This window comes from Chroicocephalus ridibundus, chromosome 10 (assembly GCF_963924245.1).
Source record: "Chroicocephalus ridibundus chromosome 10, bChrRid1.1, whole genome shotgun sequence".
Classification (NCBI taxonomy): Eukaryota; Metazoa; Chordata; class Aves; order Charadriiformes; family Laridae; genus Chroicocephalus; species Chroicocephalus ridibundus.
The window spans coordinates 5,900,746-5,928,514 of NC_086293.1; the positions used below are offsets into that span (position 1 = coordinate 5,900,746).

The 27,769-nt window shown below is 40.0% G+C and overlaps 1 protein-coding gene across 1 annotated transcript in view; it reads right to left on the reverse strand.

Annotated features, from left to right (window-relative positions):
- The window catches only part of DOCK3 (dedicator of cytokinesis 3), a 221,486-nt gene that overhangs the window by 28,001 nt on the left and 165,716 nt on the right, over positions 1–27,769 (reverse strand). The window contains exons 25-39 of the mRNA XM_063348169.1: positions 26,581–26,708; positions 25,442–25,588; positions 23,213–23,311; positions 20,503–20,597; positions 18,837–18,912; positions 17,823–17,923; positions 17,486–17,544; positions 15,100–15,248; positions 12,406–12,491; positions 10,489–10,515; positions 10,274–10,369; positions 8,428–8,488; positions 7,833–7,926; positions 6,980–7,128; positions 612–698 (exon numbers count right to left, since the gene is read on the reverse strand). Coding sequence (XP_063204239.1) covers positions 612–698; positions 6,980–7,128; positions 7,833–7,926; positions 8,428–8,488; positions 10,274–10,369; positions 10,489–10,515; positions 12,406–12,491; positions 15,100–15,248; positions 17,486–17,544; positions 17,823–17,923; positions 18,837–18,912; positions 20,503–20,597; positions 23,213–23,311; positions 25,442–25,588; positions 26,581–26,708 — 1,454 coding nt within the window. The remainder of the gene's footprint in view (positions 1–611; positions 699–6,979; positions 7,129–7,832; positions 7,927–8,427; positions 8,489–10,273; positions 10,370–10,488; positions 10,516–12,405; positions 12,492–15,099; positions 15,249–17,485; positions 17,545–17,822; positions 17,924–18,836; positions 18,913–20,502; positions 20,598–23,212; positions 23,312–25,441; positions 25,589–26,580; positions 26,709–27,769) is intronic.

Here is a 27,769-nt window from a genome sequence, read left to right on the forward strand (position 1 = left end):
TAAATCTTAAATTTGCACATATGCATGCTACCCCAGGGGACAAAAGCAGGTAACTATATTCATATTCATAAAGCGTTTAAATAACAACCAGAACTTTGACTTTTTCTGATTAAAGCACAATGCTACAAATGTGCCGTGATTGCATCACGTGTTCGGTTCTACTGAAGGACCAGACTCTTGTATATTGACAAGAATGCCATAAACATTGCCTTCTCCATTCCTTCTCTCTTGTTCCTCTTATGTCAGCTGAGGCTCAAGCTGTCCCTGATGTTTTTGGAATTAAAATGAAACATCGATATTATTTTTTTAAAAAAAGAAAAAGGATATTTTATGCAAAAATATAGATAAATATGCAATTGCAATAGCAAGCGCAGCTCCTTTGGTTGTGCTGTGTCCACATACTCGTGGGATTTTACTGCTAGTAGACTTAGGAATTACTTCAGTGGACCTATAGTCATCAAAATGAATCAGTGGCAAAGAAGTCACTGTAAATGCATGGAGCTGTATAAGGAATATGATTATTTTTTAAATTCAGAATGTTCTGAGATGAGAGCAGAATTCCCTGGGGAATGACAAGGGAGTCTGCAAGGAGAGGAACTGCTGCTACTTACCCGAATCCAGCTGAGGCTCTGATAATCATAGAGACTTTCGTACTGTATGGCCAGTTCTCTGCACAGCGGGATTCCAAACTCCCAGCTCTGTGAAACCAAAGCAAATCACACTCACAGCAAACAGAATGCTATTGCCATCTCAGCTGAGAGGAATATGGAAACTCAATTTTGGGAATTCATTTGGTATGAAATGCCAGGGATTATATGTGAAAATGCAATGTGATGGAAGCACTTTCCATTAAATATCAGATTAAGTCCTTCTTCAGGATGATAAAGTTTGCATATGTTCCATTGAAATTAGACACACATACCGCTTGTTACTGACAGTCCACTCATGAGACTGGGAACTTATTTGGAGAAAGATAATACAACTAACAATTTTTCTTCTTAGATGCCCCTTCAACCTGCCCCCAGTATCTCCTTTGCTTTCGGCACTAACACTCCCTGGAGTAAGGCGTTAGGGCTCAGCTCCCCAGCAAAGCACGTCCCTTCCCAGGGCTGCTGCTTCCCACTGAAAGCACCAAACTGCCAAGCAAGGGAAACACTCAAATACAGAGACAAAACATCCTCAGAACCATCCTGCATTATTGCACTGAGTGAATATCCATATTCAGGATGGAAAGCAAAACTCATTTCTTCAACTTCTGGTGAAGTCCCCACTGACTGGAAAAGGGGAAACATCTTTCCCTTTTTTAAAATGGGAATGAAGGATGACCCAGGGAACTATAGGCCAGTCAGTCTCACCTCCGTGCCTGGTAAGATTATGGAGCAGATCCTCCTGGAGGCACTGCTGAGGCAGAAGAATAATGAAGAGGTGATTGGATACAATCAACACGGCTTCACCAAGGGCAAATTGTGCCTGACAAACCTGGCGACCTTCTGAGAAGGTCACAACATCAATAGACAAGGGGAGGGCAACTGACGTCATTTACCTGGACCTGAGCAAAGCCTTTGACACTGTCCCGCCTGACATCCTGGTCTCCAAGCTGATAAAATATGGGTTTGATGGACCGACAATTCAGTGGATAAAGAACTGGCTTGATGGCTGCACCCAAAGAGTGGCTGTCAACGGGTCCATGTCCAAGTGGAGGCCAGTGACAAGTGCAGTCCCTCAAGGATCAGTACTGGGACCAGTCTTGTTTAACATCTTCGTCAGCAACATAGAGTGCACCCTCAGCAAGTTTGCTGACGACACCAAGCTGTGTGTGGCGGCTGACACGCTGGAGGGAAGGGATGCCATCCAGAGGGACAGGCTGGAGATGTGGGCCCGTGCCAACCTCATGAAGTTCAACAAGACCAAGTGCAAGGTCCTCCATCTCGGTTGGGCGAATCCCAAGCACCGATATAAGCTGGGCAGCGACTGGCTTGAGAGCAGCCCTGAAGAAAAGGACTTGGGGGTGCTGGGGGATGAGAGGCTCAACATGAGCCGTCAGTGGGCACTAGCAGCCCAGAAAGCCAATCATATCCTGGGCTGCATCAGGAGAAGTGTGGCCAGCAGGTTGAGGGAGGTGATTCTCCCCCCTCTACTCCACTCTCGTGAGACCCCACCTGGAGTACTGCATCCAATTCTGGAGCCCCTACTACAAGAGAGATATGGACATGCTGGAACGTGTCCAGAGAAGGGCCACGAGGATGATCAGAGGGCTGGAGCACCTCTCCTGTGAGGACAGACTGAGAGAGTTGGGGTTGTTCAGTCTGGAGAAAAGAAGGCTCTGAGGAGACCTTATGGCAGCCTTCCAGTACCTAAAGGGGGCCTACAGGAAAGCTGGGGAGGGACTTTTTAGGATGTCGGGTAATGGTAGGACTAGAGGGAATGGATTAAAACTAGAGATGGGACGATTCAGACTGGACGTTAGGAAGAAGTTCTTCACCATGGGGGTGGTGAGACACTGGAGCAGGTTGCCCAGAGAGGTGGTGGAAGCCCCGTCCCTGAAAGATTTTAAGGCCAGGCTGGACGGGGCTCTGAGCAACCTGATCTAGTGGGAGGTGTCCCTGCCTATGGCAGGGGGGTTGGAACTAGATGATCTTTAAGGTCCCTTCCAACCCAAACCATTCTGTGATTCTATGAACTTATAGTCTGTGTACAATAAGTCTTTTGTAGCACACCATGCTCCTTGCCCTCAGAGTTAAGGAAGAAAGAGACTGAGTTTGGGCACACCCACACTGAGAGAAGCACTCCTGTTGCCTCACTTAGCTTTTTTGAGTGCTCATTTTACACCCTTGAACTGAACTCTTCTCTCCCATCATCTTTTACCTGCATAGACTGGAAGCCTTTTGGGGGAATGACTGTTTCTTACCATAGTTATGTAAAGGTCTCGGTTGAACCTTTATTGGATTAACTTTTATGCGTTACTGGGCTAACTTGCCAGTTGTTTTAACTGGGACCCTGTTGTAGGGAAAACAAAATTAACGTGTGAGTTAGACTATCACCTTAAGTTTTAAGAACATCAGTAGCAATATTGTAAATTATTGGTAACAGTAATTATGTAAAATATTAGCACTTAATATTGAAATAGCTTTTCTGGTTACATGTACCTTCACTTAAAAAAAGTGAATCTTTTACATGGTTTGATTTAGTGTATTAGGTACTTTACAATGCTGCCCTTTATGCACACGTTTGTAGTGTCTGTTCTCTCATCCTTAATACCAGCAAAACTTTTTTCCCTGAACAGCAAAACCAGTAAGTGTAGGAGCTTTTCTATTAAAAGAGAGTATAGTTGTAAGAATTAAAAAGGCAAAAATAATGATCCTACATCTCTTTAGCTTTAGTTAATTACAAAATCTTACATAAAAACTTGCAAAGTAAAAGATTCTTTCAGAATCAATTTGGATATTCTGCTAATAGTTTGGGATGATGGGAAGCCTGAGATTTAGTTAGATAAATACAACACATACAATAGGAAATGAACTGAAAGAGCAGTTCCCTGAATACTCAGAATATTACTCAGGTTTCTGTGATCTCAAATTAAGAGGATTTTTGCTGTGGGTTATCAAAGTCCATGACATTGATACCCTGAATTGGGATCAACAGCATTAACAAGTTAAGTGTTTATATTTGCAAACACAAACCCCATTGCCTTTTTCTTTTTTTTTTAAGGTTTCAACATACTTTACAGAGATACTATACATAGATTTTCAGTCCTTAGCTGATCCGTATTTATGCGAAAGCACGGAAAAGTCTCTTCTAAAACAGCTGGCCAGGAATAAATGGCTTCTGTCACTCGGTGTGAGCAGAGTCTCACTTCCAAATGGGATGCTGTGGCTAAAGGCTACATAGTTGCTGTCTGTCTTCCCTAAGGTGATCCTAAAGATGTCACCTTTTCACAATCCTTTTCTGATGTGAATTAAATTAACAACATGTAACCACATCTTTTTTTTCCTCTTTATACCGGCTCTACTACATGCACCCTGATACTATTCCTGTCATCCTAACTCAGGTTTTCTCTCTTTCTTTCAGTTAAATTTCCACACAGAGAAATTCCATTGTGCTAGCTGAATATTCTGTAGAGACAAGACGAGATACAGAAGTGAAGAAACACAATATACAGGTAACTTCTTAGAGAGAAGAAAAGAGTCTGCAGATATTTGAAAGGAAAAGAGAATGAATGGACATCTGAGTCACTGGGATCCTCTGTTTTAAAATCTGTGATGTTGATGAGTACCATCAGCGTAGAAATTTGATATATAATTCCATGTGCTATGCAAGTGCCACTTCCCTCTAAAGCATCATTCTTCCTCTTCTTCAAATAATTTCCTAGTCTCTCCACTGTTAATTTCTCCCATTACTGCATTCTATTTTCCTGACGTCTGATCTGTTTTCATGGTCTATATTACATCCTTCACTTGAAAAGCACATTCCTATGATACTTATTGCAGCTTTCTCCTATGGCACCAGCAACTCTCAGTTGAGTGCTGCTGACTGCACACCAGGAGGCACAGGTAGAGACCGTCAACATTTACTAATGGCAATCTTTATTTACTCACATCCCACTATGCAGATTTCTTTTAGAAATACGATTCAAATGAGGATGCACAAAAGAAATTAGTTCAAATGTTGGGTATGGAGCACATGATCTAAAAATGAACTGCTTTGGAAATACAGATTTCCATCTCTCACAGCACCTGACTGCTGCTAAGGAGAATACATACTGTGCTGCTGCGATGGGAGCTGGTCAGAATTTTTAGTTAATAAAATCTAGCAGTGAACTAGACAGTAAATGTTTGTGTAGTTTTCAAGCTATTGCTGTCCAGAAAGCATGATCAATCGGGTTCAAACTGTTCCATTCACAGTCTTCAACTATAAAACCCCGAGTTTTAACAGACAAAATAATAACTGCAAGTTTTAAAAAAATAAAATCTTCATTTAGAGTTATGCACTTGCACACACCGCTGACTGAGCCGCAAACCAAAGCACAGCAGAAGCCAGTAGGAAGGAGCACATGACTGGAGTGAAGGCTAAAAGCACTTTGGAACACCTTGTTCCGTCCCAGCACAGGGCTGCTACCAACACTATCAAGAATGGAAGTTACTCAATTCTGCACCGCGCTGCGGCACTTCAGGCCTGCCATGGGCCGTGCCAGCACTCCTTGCGCTCCACCGGCACACCCCTTGTGTCAAACTCACAAGACGGTCTTGTGGCCATAGTTTTCCCCCGTTCCTGTGCTGAGAAAATTCTTCCATTAAGAAATGCAGAATTTTTACACCCTTTTCATGGTGCTTTGACCCCCTTACAAGAGCAGCGTGAGAAACTTAACTCTAGAAATGCAACTGAAGGACACGGAGCAACAAATTGCACTCTTCAGGACCTGAGGAGGGACCGTCTTAGGGTAGTGCAGAAAGAAACGATCAGACACAAATTGAGGGAGGTGAGTTTCTCCCATTCCCTGAGCCGTTCCCCTCTTAAACAGCTGTGGAAAGAGTGCTGAAAAGCAGCAGGAGGATTTGGCTTCTCAGCATCTTTCACTTCCATGGTTTGAGTGACATATACACTGCTTAAGTGGATTATTTAGTCATTCAGCTACCGTTTATAACAAAGGAGGATTAAAACACAAAGTCAAGTAACTCCAAAAACATCCAGTGGGGATAACCTCAAGAGGTTAACACTCTATAATCCGTTAGGAGTTTTACAGCAAAATTATATCTGTCAAGTTTTTACTCCCCTTTAGTGCATATATGGCCTGGTTTTGTCAAAAATACAGGCTCACTTGTATTACATAGTCTCTGTATCACCTTTGTCCAGTCACACAGCACAGTGCTGCAATATTTGCACAAGTTAGTAATTTTTTTTTTTTAAAGTGCAGTCTGAAAAACCCTGAAAATTTCTGAAACTGAAAAGACAACCATATGCAGTATTATTACAAAAGAACAATTCCGGTCAAAAAATCCAACTCTTCTTAATTAATCACTTCCTCATAAGTAGGCCATTTCTTCCTACACACAGGAATCTGACTTCCTTTTGCAGGTTCTGTAGAGAATGTCTCTGCCAGATTGCAACTTTATATTATCAGGGCTAGGAAAGAATTATTTGGAAAGGCAAACCCATACGAACCGAATCGCATTTGTATTTAATGCCACTGACACTGCCATCACAGGCAAAACAACCTTGGGGCGCATATACAGACGTTATCTTCCAATAATACAAGCTGTAGGAATTTTTCTAGAGAAGGGAAAAAGTTGAAAATGTTCTGACAGATGATAATCACTTTTCAGGTTCACCTCTGAAATGTTCTCAAAATGCCATGACACAAGGGACTGTAACACCTACGTCTGCAGTAATTTAAAAAAAAAAATAAATTCGGAAAACATACCGAATATGTGAAATTGAAATGTATTGATTTTTTCTTGTGCAATGGATGGATCTGCACTTTAATTGAAAGCTACTTTAAAACAGCAGTGACGCTGAAAAGAATTAAATCTTTTTTTTTAATAAAGGGACTCCTGCAGTGCATTGCCTGCCATTTACTTCTGCGGGTTAGAAACAAAACAAGTCCTTAAGTGAGTCATAACGCAGCATTCCAGAGATAAATACAAAATGCAATCCCGCCCCCCAAAACTAAGGAACCAGCATTCATAGAGCTCTCTGCCATATCGGGTGTTTCAAAGTTTGGTTTAAAGGTATAAAAAAGTTTTGGTGTTTTTCCTGTTGGCCTACCTAAACTAGATCCAAATGTTAATGCAGAATGAAATACCCATATCCATATTGTCATCTGTTTTTTCGTCCAGAGAACCCAGAAGCAATTTATCAAGTTATAAAAACTTTTGATATAAATTTACTTCCAGACTACTGAATTGAGATGACAGGCTTGCAAGCCCTAAGTAAGTCAGGAAAAGGGAAGGAAGCTGCTGGAAGAGAGAAGAAGTTGGCATACCTTCCCTTTGTTGAAGTAATGGATAATCTTACGGCACAGACCTTCCTTACGTTGCCACTCTGACTGAGAAGGATAATGCAGGAACTCTCTCAGAGGTCTGTCCTCCCACTGAAGCAACTCACAGTACAAAAGCAAAGTAAATGCAGCCTCTGTTGGAAATGCAATTATTGAACACTGAATCAATGACGACAAATAAATACATCCAATAGGTCACTAGATCTGTTTCTTAAGCAGTCTGGAATTTCTGATTTACAATTTGAGAAAAAATTCTGAAGTCTTAGATGATCATTCAATTATTCAATTACTTAAAATAGCAGCACAAAGCTGTTTCCTATGAACCCGATTTTTAGGTACAAATCTGTCAAGTTTCTTTGTACTAGCTACTTAACATAAATGCACAGTCAGGTATTCAGATATGTAACTACATTTGGGGCCTGCAGCTGTAAACAGCGCGTGGACAACACAGAATTAGAGTTTATACAGTTTCTATGTGCTCCCTGAACACTAAAATGCAAGGATATATGGCAGATAATAATGTAACGGTAGTTTTGTGGTTTTAATCTTTCTCTAATTTTGATTCCTCTATTGTGATTTTTTTGGTCAATCTTCCTCATAGAACACTGTAATGTAAAATTCGGGGTCTAACAGAATAGTGGCGTGGTTGCGTGGGCACAGACATACATCATTTAACTTGAGGGAACAGGCTGGACCTCTGTTCTTATCTTCCCAACTGCCATAAATTAGTCAGACAATTTTTTTTCAAAAGAATGAATCAGGTGTTGGAGTATAACATCAGGAGAGTCACAAACTTTCCCCAGGATTGCAAACAGACCGCGTATGACATCTTTCTAACCTGTATAGTTCTCAGCCTGTAAGTGCATGTCACACAGCTTGTGGATATAGCGGATGTACATCTCTTCCTTGTTAATTTCGGATTTATAGAAATTCTGTGAAGTTAAAAAGAGAGTTGTTGTTGTTATTCTTATGGAGACTTCCTTCATTCAAGACAATCTGCAGCATCTGTGTACGTATAAAGGTACTGAAAAGAGAATACACTATTAGCATAAAGGGAAGAATTCTTTTCACATTCACCCTAATGAGTGAATTAACCCACTAATTTTATCCTGTTGTGAATTTTTTCCAAAGTGAAGGTAGTCAAAAGCTGAAAGAAAAGGTGGGAGAAGTTGTAGAACCTCTGTCACAGGGATACTCAGAACTCAGCTGGACGAGGCTCTGAGGAACCTGACCTATTTGGCCCTGCTTTAAGCAGAGTGTTGGACCAGAGCCCTCCAGGGGATCCCCACAACCCCTGTCCTTCTGTTCTGTACTCCCAGTGCTCAGATTCTGCAGCTGCACTTGCCTGACCCAGATTCCTGTCCCCACCTTTCCCATCCCAGTTTTGACAACGTTGCACAGTATCACACAGAGATAAAGGAAACATTCTTTACCATAAGGTTAACGGTGCAGCCAATTTTCTTATTTTCTGTTTCATCTCCTTTCATACAGTCCCTACAAAAGCAGAGCAATGTTGAAACACATATCTGCAAAAGAAGTCCTTTTAAAATAAATTTGAAGCTATCTTATCCTCCAGAGTTTCCTTGAATCACACACAGCAGTTAATCATATACTTTATTTTATGAAGTTCCTCTAAGAAAAATTTCCATATTATGGTTTAAAGGATGAGAACTGAGTGTCCTTTAACATGTCTGCACCTGAGAACAAGCCCCTGAAATGACCGCTACTTTATTTCTTACAAGAATCTGAACAAAAATTAGATAATAGTGGCCAAAAATCATCTGAATGAAATATCTACTATAAAAGTGAAACTGTCTTATTTATCCAGGTGTTAATGTTCAGTGATTTCCTAACCAAAGGATTACCTTTCATAAATTCAGCTATCCAATGTAGCGTTGGCACACTGAGAGATGTAACCTGAGTAATTTAGACTGGATTACTAACTTTTCCATAGCTAAGTTAAAGCACAAGATTTATCTTTATTTTCTGGAATATTTTAGAAATTGTATCTATCCAAGCAATACAAAAAGTTAAAGGCTTCAGGAATTACTAATCTTAAATTGAAAAAGTCACATTCATTTGTGAAAGAGAGACAAAATTTTTAAAGCAGTGACACAGCAAACTGTCCTGAGCTCACACTACTGTGAGAGCCAACGGGCAGCTGGGCTCCAAGCCTCTGGGTTTCCAAACGCTGATGCAGTTCCCTGTTCTGTTCTGGGAATGAAAAAAACTGCTGTGTATTTAAAAAAAAAAAAAAAAAGTCAATTAAAACCTGGTATCTGCTGCTCAATTAAGCATAAAAATGTATATCTGTGTATCAAAGTTGTGTTGATACCAAATTTAATTAAAAAAAAAAAAATGAGCTCCCTTGCATTCTCTTTAAATGTGTCTGAGATAACTGGTCGTGCACAGGAGTTGTACAGCAGCCAGAAACAAACAGGAGATTGGATCAAACTGCTAAGGATAACCAAATTAAAAAATTTAATTAAAAAGGCAGGGAGCAGAATTTGGGATTGCAGAATATCCGGCCTTAGTCCCAGGTTTTCACCTATAATGAGCAGCAGCAAAAGAAAAAGTTATTTGAACTCTTTGTCAGTAGGTAAAAGATAGAAATATTTGGGTCAGTTCTATATAGTTTCAAATCATCTGTCATTCCATAAAAACAACTCCCAGTGCATGTGTGTATATGCGTGTGCATGTGAAGTTAGAATATTTTCTTGTAACTCAGTCAAAGCTCAGCTTATTGACACAGTAGTCCTGCAAACTTCAGTCTAAAACTAAAGAAAAGCTGCCTAATTCACAGTGGAGTCTTGCACACGTGAGTCACCAGCTGACTTCTCAGACTCTCCTCAGGGGAGACGTTTGCCAGCCCTGCAGGTCTGGACGAGGCATTCAGCACGCCTTGGTTCAGCGAGGCATGTGAGATCATTCTTGCATTTAGCATCTATTTTGCTGAATTAGGCAAAATCATTTCAATGATAGAAGGAATGAATCATTTAGCAACCTGAATAAACCTTAGTACAAAACTTGCAAATTAAAAGATTTCTTTCTCTTTGCTATTATCAGGAACGAGCATACAAGAATGAGACCTGGGGCTCTAGAGACGTGGAATTAGGATCTTTGCGCAGAGCCCAGCAGTGATGAGCTCACAGAATACTTGCCATGAGAGAAGCATGCAGCTTGATAAACAGTAAAAATATTCCCTGTAGAAAAGAAATTTGGTACTACCTCTTTACAAACTTCTACAACTTAGAATGTATTACTGTTGTTGCCAGATACCTATAGTCAAGTAGACGCTCCATGAGTCGAGTAACTGATGTAACAAAAGAGATTCCAGTCTCCCGCCATGTTTCCTGCTCAATCTTCTCCAGCAAACTGTTCGGAGGTGAAAGGACAGCGGATGAGGCTTCCAGGGAAATAGTGTTGTGCATGCAGACAGCTGCAGACGACTTATTTTCTCCCTCATAAACCAATTCATAGAATTACTATCTTACCTGGGATAAGGCCCAAAGAGCTGGGTTCTACTCCAGGAAGCATGAAGCAAAGACAAGGAAATTACAGAATTGACAGGAGAAGGAAAAATAGCTTCACATTGCCATTGAAAAATCTATGAAAAAGAGCAACGCTCATGGCAACAGCTGATTCCCACATTATTACCTGTGGCTTAAATACTGCTAACAGCAGTCAGAAGTTGGAAGGGAGTTTAAGCCTAACCTCTTCTTTGCACATCCCTACATAAATTTTCATCTCTAATCAGCAACCAACCAACCAACACTGAATCACAATTTATTTAAATTTTAAGTAACTAAAGGCAATCTTGTCCTTCTCAGCAAACTAGACAATAAGGGAGACAACTGTGAAGGATAAGAGAAGGCGAGAGTGAGAACACTGAGAATCATATTTAAAAAGTGAAAAAAAAAAAAAAAAAGCAAATTTACATGCTCATTTCCTCAGATTGGATCTCTGGTCAAGGAACTTGCCACCTGTATACTGCCAAGAGGAAGGAAATGCTGTTGGGTGTCATACATGTCCTCACAAGAGGCAAACTCTTCTGTACTGAAATAATTTCCAGCTGAGGGAGCCAGTTCCCATTTCAGCAGTGTAGTTGAGACAGCAGAATTCAGGATCAACTCTTTATTTCACACAGCATTTATTAACTTTGTGGAATTGCGGAATTGCTTCCTCAAATTTCATATTGTTCTCAGAAAAGTCAGTAGCAAATATAAACTACAAGGTTCCTGGACTTCCAGGCTGTGTTTTTCGGTAATCCATGCCGTCTCTATCATCTAAAAATAAGTAACAAGTTACAGTCCCTGACCTGAATTCTTGACATTTTGGGTAACAAATGTCTTCAAACTGGAGCAAAGGCAACGCACAATATTCTTCTTACCAGGTGAATGATTAAAAAAAAAAAAAGATATTTTATTTCCTTTATCCCTGAAATAGACTTATGTTATCTGTACACACAAAGTGCCAGACTTCCCAAGGCTGAATGTGCTCAAATCAAAACTGAATACATTTACATGCTTCCCAAGCACGGGCAGGCTTATCTAGCTCGAAAATGAATGAATGTGCAATTCTAAATTCAGAACTGCAAATACTGGTTCTAGCGAAACAAAGGTTTGTGCCTCAAATTGCCAGCATGCTACTGGGGGCCACACAAAATTGTCTGGAACAGATGGCTAAAATTCTGCTAATGATCTCTGCGGCTCAGTGGAATACTAAAAGATTTATGGTTAACTGCTTTGGACTCTCAGAGTTCCAAATAAGTCCATTTGAAATAAAGTAGGATCACTGGAAATGAGATTTGAAGACAGGTCAGTAATCAAAGATAACTAAGGGAAGAGTCTGATGTAAAGTCTTGAAGTGTATCCTCATGTGTTACTGGATTTCTGGTGTGGAAGGGAGTGGAAATACAGGCCGTGATGGACTCTGGAGGAAGCAACTTGCAACCGTTCAGCCAACCAAAACATGACCTTCAAAAATTGGAAGAAGCAAAGAAAAATACTGAGGAAAATCTCTTTTGCAGTAACAAGGCCTGACTCTCTAGGTAGTACACCGTTTCTCTGAACAACCCTGAGGCCATGAGTTCACTTATTGCTATGTAAAAAAAAAAGGCACTGGCTCCTCTAGCAAATCAATTTTTGATGGGAGGATGATAACTACTTACTTCTGCAGCCTTATATTAGATTTTACAGAAAGATGACAAAGAAGAATTTAGGGTTTTATATTCTTTTCAGAATTAGAGGGATGTATTTCTATTTCAACAAGCCATGTCACAAAAAACTGCCAAAAACCCCTTACTGCTCTCTGTGCAGGTCAGCACCGCGGCTGCAGCGGCACAGATCACCACTCTGACCCTTTCACTGACCCTGCACCACACAGAGGGAGCAGAAACCGGCATAGCTTACAGCAGGCTGAAGAGTTCCCTGTAGTTCTCATCACCTTTTCCTTCGGATACCAGGCTGTCCAGCTTATCAATCAACTCAGCTTCCACCTGGATGAAGAAGTGATTGGTTACAAATTAGCTGTTCACGTAGAGGACAAGAGCTCTGAACATTAGGCGGGCTGGAAGAATATTTTATTTCTCATGCCTTGGGGCTGCCCACTTCGATGTGTGGGTGATTTATTTCTCTGTGGCTCAGGTAAATGGACACACTTTTCTCATTTTTCAGTGAAACTGGAAGACTAAAACTGAATTATCCTTTTGCTTATCAGGGTCTAAGTGAACATCCCAGGGGAGGTAATGCTGCTGCTTCACAGGAATCTCTGACATTTATTCTCTTATCAAATGAATCACTCAGACACACTTTCTGTGAACCAGTGTGTCAGATAAACTATATCCTGTACTGTAACAGAATACTCATGCAGAGAAACTAATTCACGGTGTGATCGCCACTGGCCTGCTGTGACGGTTCTGCTGGTAGGTAATTGATTTCCAGTCATCCAGGCTTCATTACACTGCAAGATTATTTGCTCATTAAACCCCGTTTCGTCACACCTCTCTATGATTATATCATGCATTTTCTTTTCACACTTCAATAAAAGGCCACAACAGTATCATGCTTCTCTTCTCTTACAAAGGTTTTTGAGTATGTTTTCATTTCCTCCCCAGTCTAGTACATCCTTTTATCAAGTTTGAGATCAGATATTCCCATAAAATTAATTCAAGTGCAGAAATCAACATATCTAACATTAAACAAAAAAAAAATTTAGGTAGCCTTGGAATTCTTGTAGAAAACATACTTTCAGTACTAATGAAGACAAAGGTTCCTAAGGGTTCAAACTGTTTGTAGAAATATGGCTTGTTTTTATTTAAAGACAAGCATAGTTTGAGTTTCTCTGTGTTCTTCAGCTGCCAAATTGCAAAGGAAGTAAAGATGAGAAGGAAAAGCAAATCACCCAGTGGCACACAAATGGAATTGGTGCTCTTGTCGCTGAAATCATTAAAGGGAGACCTGATTTAGTCCATGAATCAGAGTGCATTGTTAGCCAGTACTGCTGCACAAATAACCTTGTTAAAACATGAGCTACTGAAGAAAATAAAAAAAAGGGCTTGAAAATGAATTTCCAGGAATTTTATGTTTTCTGACAACCAATTTTATTCAAAAAGCAAGGAGAAGCTAAAAATTAAACCCCCCTATCCCCTTCTGTGCTTGTGATCTACAGTGACTTTACAGAAATCAGTAATGCATCTGTCCAGCTGCCTGGCAGTACACGGGACAGCAAATCACTTCCTGGTTCCAGCAGCTTACGTTAATAAGGTTTAATACATCTTGTGCTATTTAACTATTTATTTTATTCTCACTAATACAGATGATTATTCTGTCTTTAATCTTAGAAAGTTACGATATATGCTTCATAAAACAGTGTGGCAATTTGCTCCACAGGTAATTTAAGAAATATTTTTGGAGCTCTAGTTTAGAATATATTAATGAATATAAAAACAAAATGAAGATTATGAAGAGTTCATCTTGATACAGAAAGTATAAACAGATCCAGAAACTTAAGATGACTGTAGGTACTTTATAACTGTAAATGCCAGAGCAGGGACTGTTGTATTGTTATGCTAAAACAGCAAAAAGGACCATGATCAAATGCTACTGTAATAATAATAGTAATAATAACAGGAATAATCAAAGGAGTTGAAGAGGAAGAAACAACTTAAGCTCCTGGCAATACTTTTCCACACAGCCTTCAACAGGTCAGGTTATGGGAGGGGTCTGTTATTCTCAATAGATTAGATCTGGCATTTTAATGAGATTGTCGATAATAAACAAACGTGAATTATGATAATTTAAATAAAAGCATTTACTACTTCAGAGCACTTGTTTGCAGGTACTTGTCCCCAGTATTGCCCCAAACACAGGGACAATGATGCACTGTCGTCTGAGGATCCAGTCCAAACTGATCCTTCATTATTAATACTTTGCACTTCAAGGATCTGTTTTGCAGTGGAAAATTTAAGCAATTCTCTGACCATGACTGGGCAACAAAACAACGAAGGCTCCTCTCCCCAGTTTGCAATCAGAGCTCACAGCAGGTGGAAACTACAGAACTGTTGCTGGGCAAAACCACTCCAGGAGAGCTGCTACAGCTTCTTAAAGAATATACAGTCACAAAGTCTGTTTCAAAGCATGGTATAATTATTTCATTATACAATATCACTTCCTAGCTTGAAATTAAAGGCAGAGAAGCAAAGTACTTTCACAAATACTGGCTAAATCTTTACATCTCCATTTTTGCTTCTCAGTTTGACACATTTAATGGTTGACTGATCACCTAAGTGGAGCCAGTGAGAGCAGTGAGAGCCCACTACTTAAAATTCTCTTCCTCACCTCCAATGTGATGATGGGCATTTTGCTTCTCTTCTCTACATTCATGGGAAATGCAGCCTGCTGTAAAGTACACTTTTTAAATAATCTGGGGAATCTTGTAAGAGTTTGTGAATTATGCTGCAAATTTTCTATTTTCATACATTTACACGATATCATCCTCACAGTAAGAAAGAGATCAACAGATACAAACTCCTTGCTTCCAGCTGGACACTGCAGATAGACAGAGCAAGAAAAAGAATACCACAAATGCTTGGGAAGCGACTTCACCTGTTTGAAGTTGCCGTTCTTTCTCTGCTCCCAGTCCATCATGTCATGGAAGATGGGGATCATGATATTCCGGACTTCTGGTTGTGGAACAAGTGTAACACCAAGAAAGGGGCCAATCATTCCCGGAATAAAGTGAATCTTATGCTCACCTGTACAACACAAAGCAACTGTCATTAAATAAAAGCCTTTGTCATGTGTCACTGAGAAAATGGGGAACTCCTGCAATAATGACATACACAAAGTAGTAGGTATTAGAAAATCAAACACATTCTTTGCCTGAAAGGACTGGAAAAACAATATTTACTTTACACCGTTCCTTGCAAAGTCTCTAAGAGCATTTTTAATTTCACTGTGAAAGCCTTCAGCAAAAATTATCAGTGCATTTTACTTGCAAAGGAATTCAAACTGTCAAAAATAACCAATCCAAAACATACCAACGAGGGGAAAAGAGGCCACGGATATTTCTAATTTAGGCAGATTTTGAAAGGGCTGGTGAGAACAATCGTGTTTAATGGAACATATTTAGATTTCAAAGAACTGCAGAGCTCTTCATCCTCAGCGCTATGGGAGTCTCAATTTCATACCTGACCTTGACTTAGGACCAAACTGCATTGCTGCTCAGCACCAGAAACCCACGGCATTTCGCTAACAATCTCTTCTGTGGCATGCTTACTGTGCAGTCGCAGGGAATAAATCAAAATAGCTGTAATCAGAACAACATTCAACGATGCGTATCTGTATCTTCGTATTTATAACAGGCTTCTCGCTTCTCATCTGAATTTGTCTAGCACCATTTTCAGGTTATTTGATCTCTGTTGCACTGGAGAGCCTTCTGTTCTCCACACAGATGCTTAGAAACTGTGATCAAGTCTGGCTGCATCATCCTAGTTGCGCAATACAATTCAGTATTTTATAATAAGGCGTTTTCTTACTTCTATAGCCATCTTCCTGACTGTTCTCTGAACTCTGTCCAACCTGTCTTTGGTTTTGTTCTTCTTTTGTTTTTCTTTTTTTCTTAATGAGCTGTAGAAGGCAGGACCCAGCAAACTATTCTAGAATCAACTGCACTTATGAAAAACCTGTGGCAGTAGTACCATCCCTCTTCTCTTACTCAAGATTCTTACATATTTTCTCAAAGATTATGGTGTCTTTTTTTACTCATGGCATTTTGCAGGTGGCTCCCATTCAGCTAATTATTAGCGTGATACATTTGTAGTCTCTGTTTTCTTGAATAGCACTCCTACCTATATTCCTACATTAAAAATGTTCATATTTGGCTTTTTTAACATAATGCTTGCAGCCACATTATCAAGTTATCCAACCTGATTTGTATCATTCCTTTGCCCTCTTAATGATTTACCTGCTCTCAGAGCTTTGCATCATTTGTGATCTCTATCAGCAAACATTTTTTATTTTCCTCTAGAATACCACATCCTTCCTTTCCCTCAAACACTTCCACAGGTATTCATTTTTGGTCCTTGATGGAGACAGGATACTGGCCAGCTGGACTTGCTCTGATGCCGTAGAGATGTAATTTGGCTCTTCTATTAATAAAATCCTGAATTACCTGAAGCCAAGACTGCTTCAGCACACTTCTAAAAGCACAAGTCCTAGATGAAAATTCTCCATTTACCTTTTGAGACCTGTGGCAAGATATATTTTTCCCCATCTTGTAACATGCTTTATTTCTTAATAAAAACATGTAGGAAAAGGTCAAATGAATTGCAGAAGTTGAAATTTTATCACAACCATTGCATTATTGTGGGCAGGGTTATTGTGAATTTTGTTATTTTGTGTAGTTTCTTTAATTTCTCTTTTCTTTTTAAATTGGCAACATAGAATTTGTTATGCATACCAATACCTGAAGATACCAAAAAAGAACTTTACTGTATGCCACTTCTGGGCTTTATTATCAAACACACATACCTATAGTTTTGAATCATGACAACTTTTGGCTTTTGAATCATCTACAAAATTATAAAGTTGGTTATAGCTGTGAAAAATTCAATTTCTGCTTTACAGATATGGATTAGAGAAAAGTCAGAGTGTATCTCCATATGAACCTGACTGCGGCACAGTCAAAGGGATTAGAAAAAGCTGGGTTTATATTTGCAAATACATAAAAACTGTCACTGACGTGTCAAAACAAGCCAAACACGCCACTTCCACATATGAGAAGAAAGCATTCGAAGTCATAGGAACGTATTTCAGATAAAAAAGTATGAGACAGTGCAGAAGAGAGCTTTTGGTGGGAGAAGAGAAGTGTTGCTTGGTTTTACAACTCTTAAGAGAAGTTAACTATTCTATGATGCTAAAAAAAAATTTCCAGCAGAAATGCAGGGTTACTTTGACTTTGGTTGTTAGGGCAGAGGAAGGAGACACATACCCAGGTTCTGCCACATGCTGAAGAGCTCATATGCCATCATCACCCTCATATCGCCATATCTGAAAGAGAGGAGATAGACGACTGCCTAGCAGAACAAAAACTGGCAAGGCGGTGATGTTAAAAACAATAAAAATGAAATTAATATTTAATTCAACATAAGAACGTCAAACAACTCAACTAATCACTGAACACTGCATGAGGACATCTACTTATTTATTTCCCAAGCATTTCCACACCCCAAGTTCCATAATAAATCCCAGAGACTTGTGGCAGTAAAAGAAGTCTAAATTTCTGAGGTGGCAGAAGAGGCGGGGAACCCAACAAAACGTGTTCTTACTTATCCAGAATCTTCTTCCTCTTAGCTGGTGTGGCATTTTCTAGTTGGAGACTTGGCTGGTTTATAAACAGAACTGCCAGGCTGAAATACGAGTTCCACACCTGTGACACAGGAAGGAGATTTTATAACATTACATTCCAAGGAGTAAGTTTGAAACAAGTGTAGGAAGACAAATGTTCCTTTATATATAGAATGAGACTGTTCCTTTTTGTAATCAAGACATAACTTAATCAATATGTATCTTAACTATTGAGAAACTAAACTCTTAAGGATATCAATGGATTATTTAAATCCTGGCAGGAGCTAAAATTAGAAACCCCAAGAAAGTAATGCCACTGGGCTTTCCTCTTAGCACCAGAGTTCAAAAATGAACAAATTTGATGGCTTCAGTGAAGTTTTAAATTGTTTTTTCTGTAGGCTAAACAGATTTTATCCCTCGAACGAGAGCCCTATAATTTAGTCAGTTTTCCCAAAGAAATGAGGCCTGGGCCGTCAATGCCGTGTGTACACGTGCCTTGGTACATGTCTGGCAGCTTTCCCTTAGTAACACTGAACTCGCTTATTTTCAACTACATCAGACAGAGGGAAAACACTCTCTAAGATACTGTGTTCCTCCAAGTTTTAAGTCAACAGTTCGAGTGAGCCTCTGGGAGAGGAAGATCATGAATGCCCCGACTGCAGGGAAAGCATTGCCCAAATGTACATTTTATCAGCCATGAAAGTGTAAGACAGCATGCTTCATTAGCTCCACTGCTTAGGAAGATACTTGTTCCCTTTATGAGGGGCTCTATTTTTTTTTTTTTATTTGATACCAGCGTTTCTCTTCTACTTCCCCACGATTCCACAGCGGATCCAAATTCCTGACTTTTATCAGTTAGGTCATCTTCCTCACTTCTCACAGGTACTCAAATAAATGCTGCAAATATAATCAACTAATGTAGAGAACAGCTCTTGCTCCTTTGTTACTGCTGGTTTAAAAACATGCCATGACATTTGCTCAGTATCAATTCTTACTTTAAAATCAAAGTCCGTTTCCGTGAAATTCTTATGCAGTGCAGACGACAGGTACTGAACTGTTGTAACTATGATACTGCAGGCAGAAACAAACAAACAAACAAAAGACGACAAAAAAAAAGAGAACATTTGAGTCTGGAGTATAACATATTACACTGGTTTGTGGTGATGATTTTGCTATACCTACAGAGATGGGTATTCTTCAAGCAGTCGCTGCTAGATTCGCATAGAAGTCCCCTACCTTTCTGTGTTTTAATAAACAGTTTGTACTAAGTGATACAAGATTAAGAATTTTCATCGTTATTGTAACTTAGGGAATTTTCACAGGTGCATTTAAAATCCTGTCTATTTTGTATGGCTGGGCCATATTACCTCCAGTGAAATGAAAGAATACGCTCATCTTTCTCCTATATTAAGCAGATTTTTTTTTTTTTTTTTCCAGAGAAGAGCAGCTGAAGAAGTTTGAGCTATTTTCATTCTTGGCTATATAACAGTCCTTTATCTGGCTCACACTTCAACTCAACATATTTGTGAGTATTTTGCCAATTCTGGATTCCCTGGTATTTTTTGTAGGTGGCTAAATACACCTTAGTGAAAGGCAATCAAGGCATGTGGTAAATTCAGGCATTAATAAAGAGCATGTAGATAAGGCAACAGTAGTATCAAAAGAAACAGCGTATCTCTGATTCACACGAAAGCAACACTTCCAGTGACGCTGCTGAACGTACCTATCAGGTTTACGGCAAAACTCTGCCAAGGGGAACTAGATAACCTACAGCATCTGAGGGAACTACTCTGTTCATGTGGGTTTTTCTTTTCTTACAGATCTTCATTTAATCTTTCCACTTGAAATCCTGAAATCCACTTCTTTCCCTTTTCATGAGCACTGTGACCTCCCAGAGCACACAGCTCAGCTGAGCAGCCTTGAGGGAAACTTCCATGGTGTCCTCTTGTAATGGGAACCCCTCCAGCTGTCAGTTAGTCAGTAGTAATTCTATAGCTAGTTTATCTAAAGAAACAAGAAACTAGTAAATAATTCCAGCCACCCTGTGTTCATCACACTGCTGCCATTCCAAACAGCACAGTACTTAACCCATCAGAAGCAGGAAAAGTAGAAAAAATTAAGCATTAAAATGGTAGATGACAATTTAATTGAGAAAAAGCTTTGTATGTAATGCACTTGGTGTCATCACTAGGGTCTGCTCCTCCTTTTCTAAAATAACTGAGTCCTCCTCCTAGGTAGGTTAAAGAGTGATCTTTATGGGAAGAGACAGACATATAACGTAGTAATTTGCTGAGAAAGGGGGCTGAGAGGCCTGGCAGTTAACAGCACTTGGTGTGGGTAGCTGTTCCTTGCCATGGCTTACGACAGCTGCTGCGCCACACTTACCCTCAATGCAGCTACTTCTGCGTTGGGTTGAAACTTTTAACTCTCTGTTACCTCTGCATACAGGTAGCATTTAAAAAACAGAACAAATACAGAAGGTCCCAGTTTGGTCCAGAGTGCTAAAATAACTGCGGAATGAAGATGAGCACTCCAGAATCCCTGTTGCTCACCACATCTCGGTGCGAGGAAGCACACTGCATCACAGGTTATAACTGCCCAGCTGAGGAGACAGCATTCTGCTATAGAATGTCAACAGTTTATACCCGCTCCTCTACTTACTTGCTGGTGAGCAACCTCATCACCATCCAGTCTCGAGGAAAGACACTCATTTTCATCAGGTTCCGAAATACACAGAAAATCTTCAGGAGGAACTCCTGTCACACAGGGAAAAAAATAATTAAAAAACCACCAGCAGCTGCAGATTAATCTATTTCCTTGATTATAAGGAAGACAGTTAAGCCAAGTGTGCTCCACTTGAGCTTTGTGTCACTAGGCCATTCACCTGAAAACACAGAAACAACATATATTGGGATATGGCTTTATTAATTTTGTATGTGTCTAATACGTACTAAATAAGTTGCATCTGTCTTAAATCTTAACTTCTACAGTGAGATGAAAAACTTCCTTGTGTGCATAATCATCTATAACTTCTCGTATTATCATCTAGAGTTCCAATGTCAATTTGCAGCTATTTTCAAATATACTGGAATCATAATCCTTTATTTATGTGTTCAGTTAATTACAGTATCTGTCCAAATTTCTTTGCAGTTATGTCACAAATTTGAAAACCCCCCCACACTCAAATCCAATAAAGCTCCTACATACGCTTTTAAAAATAGTAACAGAAACCCCCATTTCTGGCAGTATGCAGCAGAAAAGATCTCCTTAAAAAGATTCAAGCTGACTATTTGCTTTCCAGAAATTCCCCAGACCTGAAGACATTTCTGGTTTTTGACTACCTGCACCTCTACGCCTATAAAGAACTTCTGCAAGGATAAAACGTGGTAAGTTGTTGGCCTTGCAAACTACGATTTTGTTGCTTTGTTTTTCTTCTCACAAAATGAAGGTCGCACAGAAAGTGGCAGCGCGAGGTCTCTTCAAAACTGTCCTACCATTATGCCTTAATGCCGGGGAAAGGAGAGGGGAAGATTAATATCTTCTTATAACTGAGCTAAGAGTAAAGCATCAGAAGCTCCTTGATTTTTGGCCTCATTTTTGCCTAGATGTAACAGTGATAAGTGAACATAATGCCTTTCCACCCAAGAAAAAGTATTGGAAATTATTATTACAGCAATATTTGAAGGAAAAGAAGTAATATATTTTAATTAGGTCAACTGATAGTTGGAAAAAAAAGTTGGGTATAAAAATCTTCAGCCTCTGTAATACTCCTGAACATATCCTTAGGTTGTCAGAGATATAACAGTGTTCTTATGGGTGTAAAGACAAATTTAGTTCAATGACAAACCTTTTCACTGGTCTGACATAAGAACTGTAGTTTAGATACCTTTTAAAAATATTTATTAACAATTAATATGAATTAATGTACGAAGTAGTTTTCCTATGAGCAATTCAAAAGTTACCTGAAAGGTAGTGATCTCAGATAACTACCAACCTGAGACACATTGAACCCTTCAACCTAGAGGTAAGAATTCTATCATCCCAAATTTGTCTCCCTGATTTATTCAGCCTCTCTACATGCACATGAAATAGTTAGAAGCTGAAAGCCTATTCAGAGAGGATTTCTCACTCTTTCTCCATCTCATTTGCTAAGGCAACATAAGTTCCTGCTACATTACGTTCTTCTTATGGTCCATATTTTATTGAGTGCCATGCAAATCAAAAGCATTTTATATAAAATCTTGTCTTTAGGTATGAAATCATTCTGCCTTTTAAACAGACTGTTGTCAGAGATACTCCTCTTTCCTGTGGAAGTTGAGATAAAGAGTTGGTTTCTGCTGTTTTGAGATGTGCCATTTCAAAATGTCAGTGGCAAAAGAGCCACCAGAGAGGTCAGTGCACCTCACCAACCCCTTCTGTTCATGAATAGCCATAATTTAACATTCACAAATTTGGGAAGCCTGCATCAAGTGGAGCAGTAAGGTTACTGCTTTCCCCAAAAAGATTTTATCTGCTAGAGATATTTGTATCCCCCAAAAGGCTTGAACTCTCTTTTAGCATAAAATCAACACTCTTCGTTAAGTAAGCTCCAATGCATATTGAACATCTACTAAAATACTACAGAACAACCGACTTTACATTCGTGAGACTAAAAAAAAAATTTTCCTCTTGATTATGTTCTATATAGAATCTCCATGGTTGGAAAGGACCCTTAAGATCATCGAGTCCAACCAAACAACCTACAATCTCTGCCACTAGAGCATGCCCTGAAGTGCCACATCTAGACGTTTCTTAAATACCTCCAGGGATGGTGACTCAACCACCTCCCTGGGCAGGCTGTTCCAGTGCCTGACCACTCTTTCAGTAATTTCTCCTAATATCTAACCTAAGCCTCCCCTGACACAACTTCAGACCATTTCCTCTGGTCCTGTCATTATTCACCTGGGAGAAGAGGCCAACACGCACCTCTCTCCAACCTCCTTTCAGGTAGTTGTTGAGGGCAATGAGGTCTCCCCTCAGTCTCCTCTTCTCCAGACTAAAGATGCCCAGCTCCCTCAGCCTCTCCTCATATGACCTGGCCTCCAGACCCCTCACCAGCCTGGTAAATAAAATATGGTACACTAATGATGTCCTTTTCTGTCTAATTACAGCTATCTTAGGACTTTATTTGCTCTTATGAAAATAATTCGGTGCCCTGTGGTCTTAAATGTTTTTATAACACAACAGCTATTATTATAAAGGTGAAAGGAAGGTCCATGAACAGAGTGCCAAGTGCATGGGAAGGATCAGCAGAGGAAATAATGCTGGAGGGATTCCCCTCTACTCGCTCATTCTGAGTGAATCACCCTACAAACACGATGTTCTGTTGTACCTTTAGTTCATCCTTGCTTTGGAAGTTGTCCAGTAAGTGCTGGAAATGAGTGTCTGACATCTGACGAAGCAAAGATAAAAGGCAGGAGACATATTCTCCCTGTTGACCAAATGAGAACTATTTCATTCAGATAATCTGAAATTTCATAAATAAAAAAACTCAACCTGGGGTAAGGTATAAAGGGAGGGGTCTGAAATGGCCCCGATGCCTATGAGAGGGAAGCTGACATGCACAGAGAATAAAAATACTGCGTGTTAACAGTTCCTGAGTTACTGTTCATCTGTAGGGATAACACCTCTTAGAGGCTCCTCCACAGATGCCAGTTTTAAAAGTCTTTTAACCAATCTTGTAGTCTATACAAGAGTAGTTTAAAATTATTAACACAGACATTAATGAACTGCCCTCCAAGCATGCAGTTTTTGACAATCACCTTTTTCAGTTACTTAACATACTAGGTCTATCAAAGGTGAGACTGCAGCTCATGCAGACATACCAGGAATTATTTAAACTAATTGGCTCAGACAGTCAAACCAGTACAGCGGTGACAGCATGCCATCAGTGTATGTCTACAAAAGGTGTCTGGAATCTTGTAAATATTTGGCTTATTAGCGTTCACCAGGTTATGTGCTGTCATAGTTACAGTACTAACAGTATTCCAGTAAGATATTCTGAATGCAGTTTGGGTAAGCCTACATGAGCTACAATTACATTGCTGGCCTGCAAAGCAGATGCACCCTAACCAGTTACCACAGTATCCCAAAGTGTTTTCCAAAGATGAGCTCCCCCATTTTACATATCTGAAAGCAAAGCACAGAGAAGTTAAGCAATCTGTCCAAGGTAACACGCAAGGCAGCGCCAAGAACAAAGGAGTATGGCTTTTGACTGCCAGTCCCTTGCACAACACTTTTTTTTTCTGTGACAGCAAGCAATTAATTTGGAACATATACAAACTGCTTTCTAAGCAGTATTTAATATCACTGTGAAATATAAATTCAGGAACAAATTCCTGAATATAAATTCAGGAACTAATACAAGGGGATTTTATGCTTGGGACTGTCCATTCCATTTTAATTTTTTTTTCCAATTGGCTCAAGCATCTACCCAGAAGCTTTGACATATGTTGTTCCAGTAAACTTTACAGGGCTGAGCTTCGTTAGGAAAGTGGGTGTGCTTTTATGCGTGAGGTGGCATGGGATAAATAACGGTAAGTCAAATGGTAGGAGTAAAAGGAAACTGAAACGGCACTGGGCATTTGCAAGCTAGCGCCTTTCTTATTTTGTATCAAAGAACATGTCTAAAAGTACAAAATACCTTGTTCTTTATTAGGATTCTACCATTTATTACTTTATCTGAGCTAACATGGAAAGATACAATCTTTTCTCTTGTCTGAGGCGTGTACCTTAGTGTACATCTGCCCCCAACAATATCTCTGAGGTTTCAGCCACTTGATAAAAAAAGCAAGTCTAAAAAAAGAGATGTTTTGAACAACAGCTTAACATCATACATTGTGCAAATGCTGCATTAGAGACTCTGCCAAGCAAAAATAGACTAAAATAGGCTAGAATAGAAAAGGGCCACAAATCTGGAAAAGAAGAAAGCTGAACAGCAAAATTCTATTCTTTTTCTCCTCTTCCATTGCATGTCAAAGGAAAAGATTTCTTCCCCTAGGCTTATGGCAGCAGCCTGGACAAAGTGGTGGCTTTTCCTTCTTCTTCCACCAAGCTCAACAGCTCACTTGTCTTAGGATCTGCTAATTTCTTTTTCAAAAGTATGTCATGTTTTGTTTGCATGAAATAATCAGTGAACCTGGACAGAAGCTCTCCAGGCTGTTAAGTAAAGGGACTCGTCCACTGAGAATGACGGTATTCTCAGTCTTCGCAATCAGAGCCTGGTACTCACACAGCCCCTGCTGATACCTGTTGAGGGGTGAAGCCCCGGGCAGGTACCCAGCTAGCATTTGCCTCAAGTTCTAAACAACAACTCTCAATCACAGCTGCAAAAACAAACAAGAAAATAACCTGGAAATCCACAAAAGCTTCCTGAGCTCCACTGCTTCCTGCAGACCTCACTACTGCAAAGAGGAAGGAATGGATTTGTGGCTCATTAAGGGGAAGAGACAAAGCCCTGGGCGTTCATGCAGCAGAGATGATAATGAGGTGCCGGTGGTGGTGAGGGACTGAACCAAAGGTTAGAGAAGCAGGAAATAGAAACTGATTGTTAGTTACTAACGGTGATTTCTGCTGTGCACTGCGGGCATCGCTGCCCTCTTACCGCCTCCTGAGACTGCGATTTACTCATGATTGTAAGCAGAGTTTGTAAAAGCACATCCAGGAGGCTCTCCACCATCATCTCAACCTCCTCCACGACATCTCCCTCCTACAGTAAGTGGTGAGCAAACAGACAGTTAGAAACTGGAGAGAACGGAATCGGCAAAGACAATTCTGCTGAGTCAGCCATACCACAAATACTTGTTTTGCTAGAGAGCTCCGTAATGGAGGGTCACAGAAGTACAAATCAAATTCATCAGTGGTACCAGACACTGCTGTGATGCCAGCGTGTGTGTTACCTCCTCCGTCTCTGATGGAAACATCCAGGGTCACAGCCATAAAGGTAAATCTATAATCAAAGGTCTGCATACACTCTAGAACACAATGGGATCAAATTACGTTCAGGAACCTTTATTCTATGGCAGCATTATTTTAGCTTATTACCGTGATATCTTTCATCTCATTCCTTTCACACAAAGCCGTAACTTGTAATTGGAAATACTCATTGGAATGAATTATATTTCGCACCATGAGCTTCCTCCTTTGGAGTCAGACGGGGAAACTTCACCACCCTCTGTTTGGGAGCGTTGCTTTAAATGATCAAGTTCCCATTTGAGATCAGAGTATTATGATCATCAAAGCCGAGTGTTTAAACTCAGCAGCAATTTCCAGAAGTAAGTGTGATTTCATTGATTGGATAATTTTAGAGTATTCTCTTAACGTGAATCACAAAGTGCTAGTTACTGTCTCTTGCAGAACTGCAAGTCCTAGAGCTCTGTAGAGCTTTTGAACTCCATTGACATCTAAGTTCTGGGCTTGGATGAAGAAAATTAAACAGTGTCAAACCTGGCAAGTGCGTGTGCTTTTTTCCCCTCCTAACAGCAAGAACACTGTGTAATCAGAATGCTTTGAGTCACACACACAAAAGCAGACCCTCATTTCAGATGTTCTCCTGCTGACAGAAAGTTAGCAGAATTTTGTTTTTAAAAGGACTATTGAAAAATCTGTATTAACCTATAAAAATCGCTCAGTCTTCATTTTACTAAATCAGTGGTTGAATTTTAAAAAAATAAAAGAAAATAAAATCAAGGAGCAGATTACCAAAGAGCTGGTCTTGATTATGGAGAAGATACTACTGAGGATCCCAGAGCAGATAAGTAGCTCCTTCTGCTGTCGTAGGTGAAGGTGAATGTGGTGAAGAACTACAGGGAGCAGGATGCGCCGGGACTCTGAAAGAAGGAAAACCAGATTACAGTCGTTCCAAGAAAAACTTAAATTTCAACCAGCAGTCTTTTGGAATCCAAACTAGCCTACGGATATACACCATGTTTGATTAATTGGTGCAACTTCCACCGTACAGGTTGTAGTACACCACACTTCCAAGAACTGTATCTAATGAATTACTAGTGCATCTAGTTTCAAAAGTTCGTAACTGCAGTATATGTGATGTTCTCAATAGTGATACAGCTTGGAAACAACATGTGTGAACTGATGCTTTCTAACATTGACTTCCTTTGTGCAAACTCTTCCTCGCTTCATCTCACTTTCCAGCTCCATTGTCACGGCTAATAGAGCTTCTCCAACATACGCCTCTTGGAGACTGGCTAATTCTTCTCTTTTAGCTGGCTTACACACCTTAATCTTTTTAAAGAAGGGCGAGCAGATAGCAGCTGCAGAAAACAATAGCCAAAACAGGAAAAAAGAGACAGGGAAAAAAGTGGCAAGATGTTAACAGACAGACTGATAGGAGAGATAAAAGTAAAACAAGTCATCAACGTACGGGAGGCAAGAAAAAGAGAATGTATCTTCCTTTAATTGCAAGACTTGAAGAGTAGGCAGGGCGGGCAGCCAAAAGATAACTTTGGAAATTAGATTCATCGTCCCAGAGGCAGACACGACACGGGAGAGATTGCTGACCTGGGAGTATTGGGTCATGCTTCCATGGGAAGGAATATGATGGGGGTCTACCATTACGTTGGGTGGAAAAATGTGGCATCTATACAGTCATAGCTGCCTCGCAACACTGAAGTTTCTTTCTGATTTTGGATGCTGTAGCGAGCTCTCGTGGTGCTACGCAGCAGCTAAAAGCATCATCAGCTGCCAGTATCATTGCAAAGGAGAAACGAAGGTTAATGGGAAGGACTAAAGCCCTGGACCCTGTGGGTAAAGTTACCCCTGGCTTTATCGAGCAGACAGAAGAGGAAGTTTTTGCCTATGAACTGGCACCCACAAAGCCAAATATTTTTATCACTAGGTTCAAACCACTATATATATAATTAGATAGAATGCA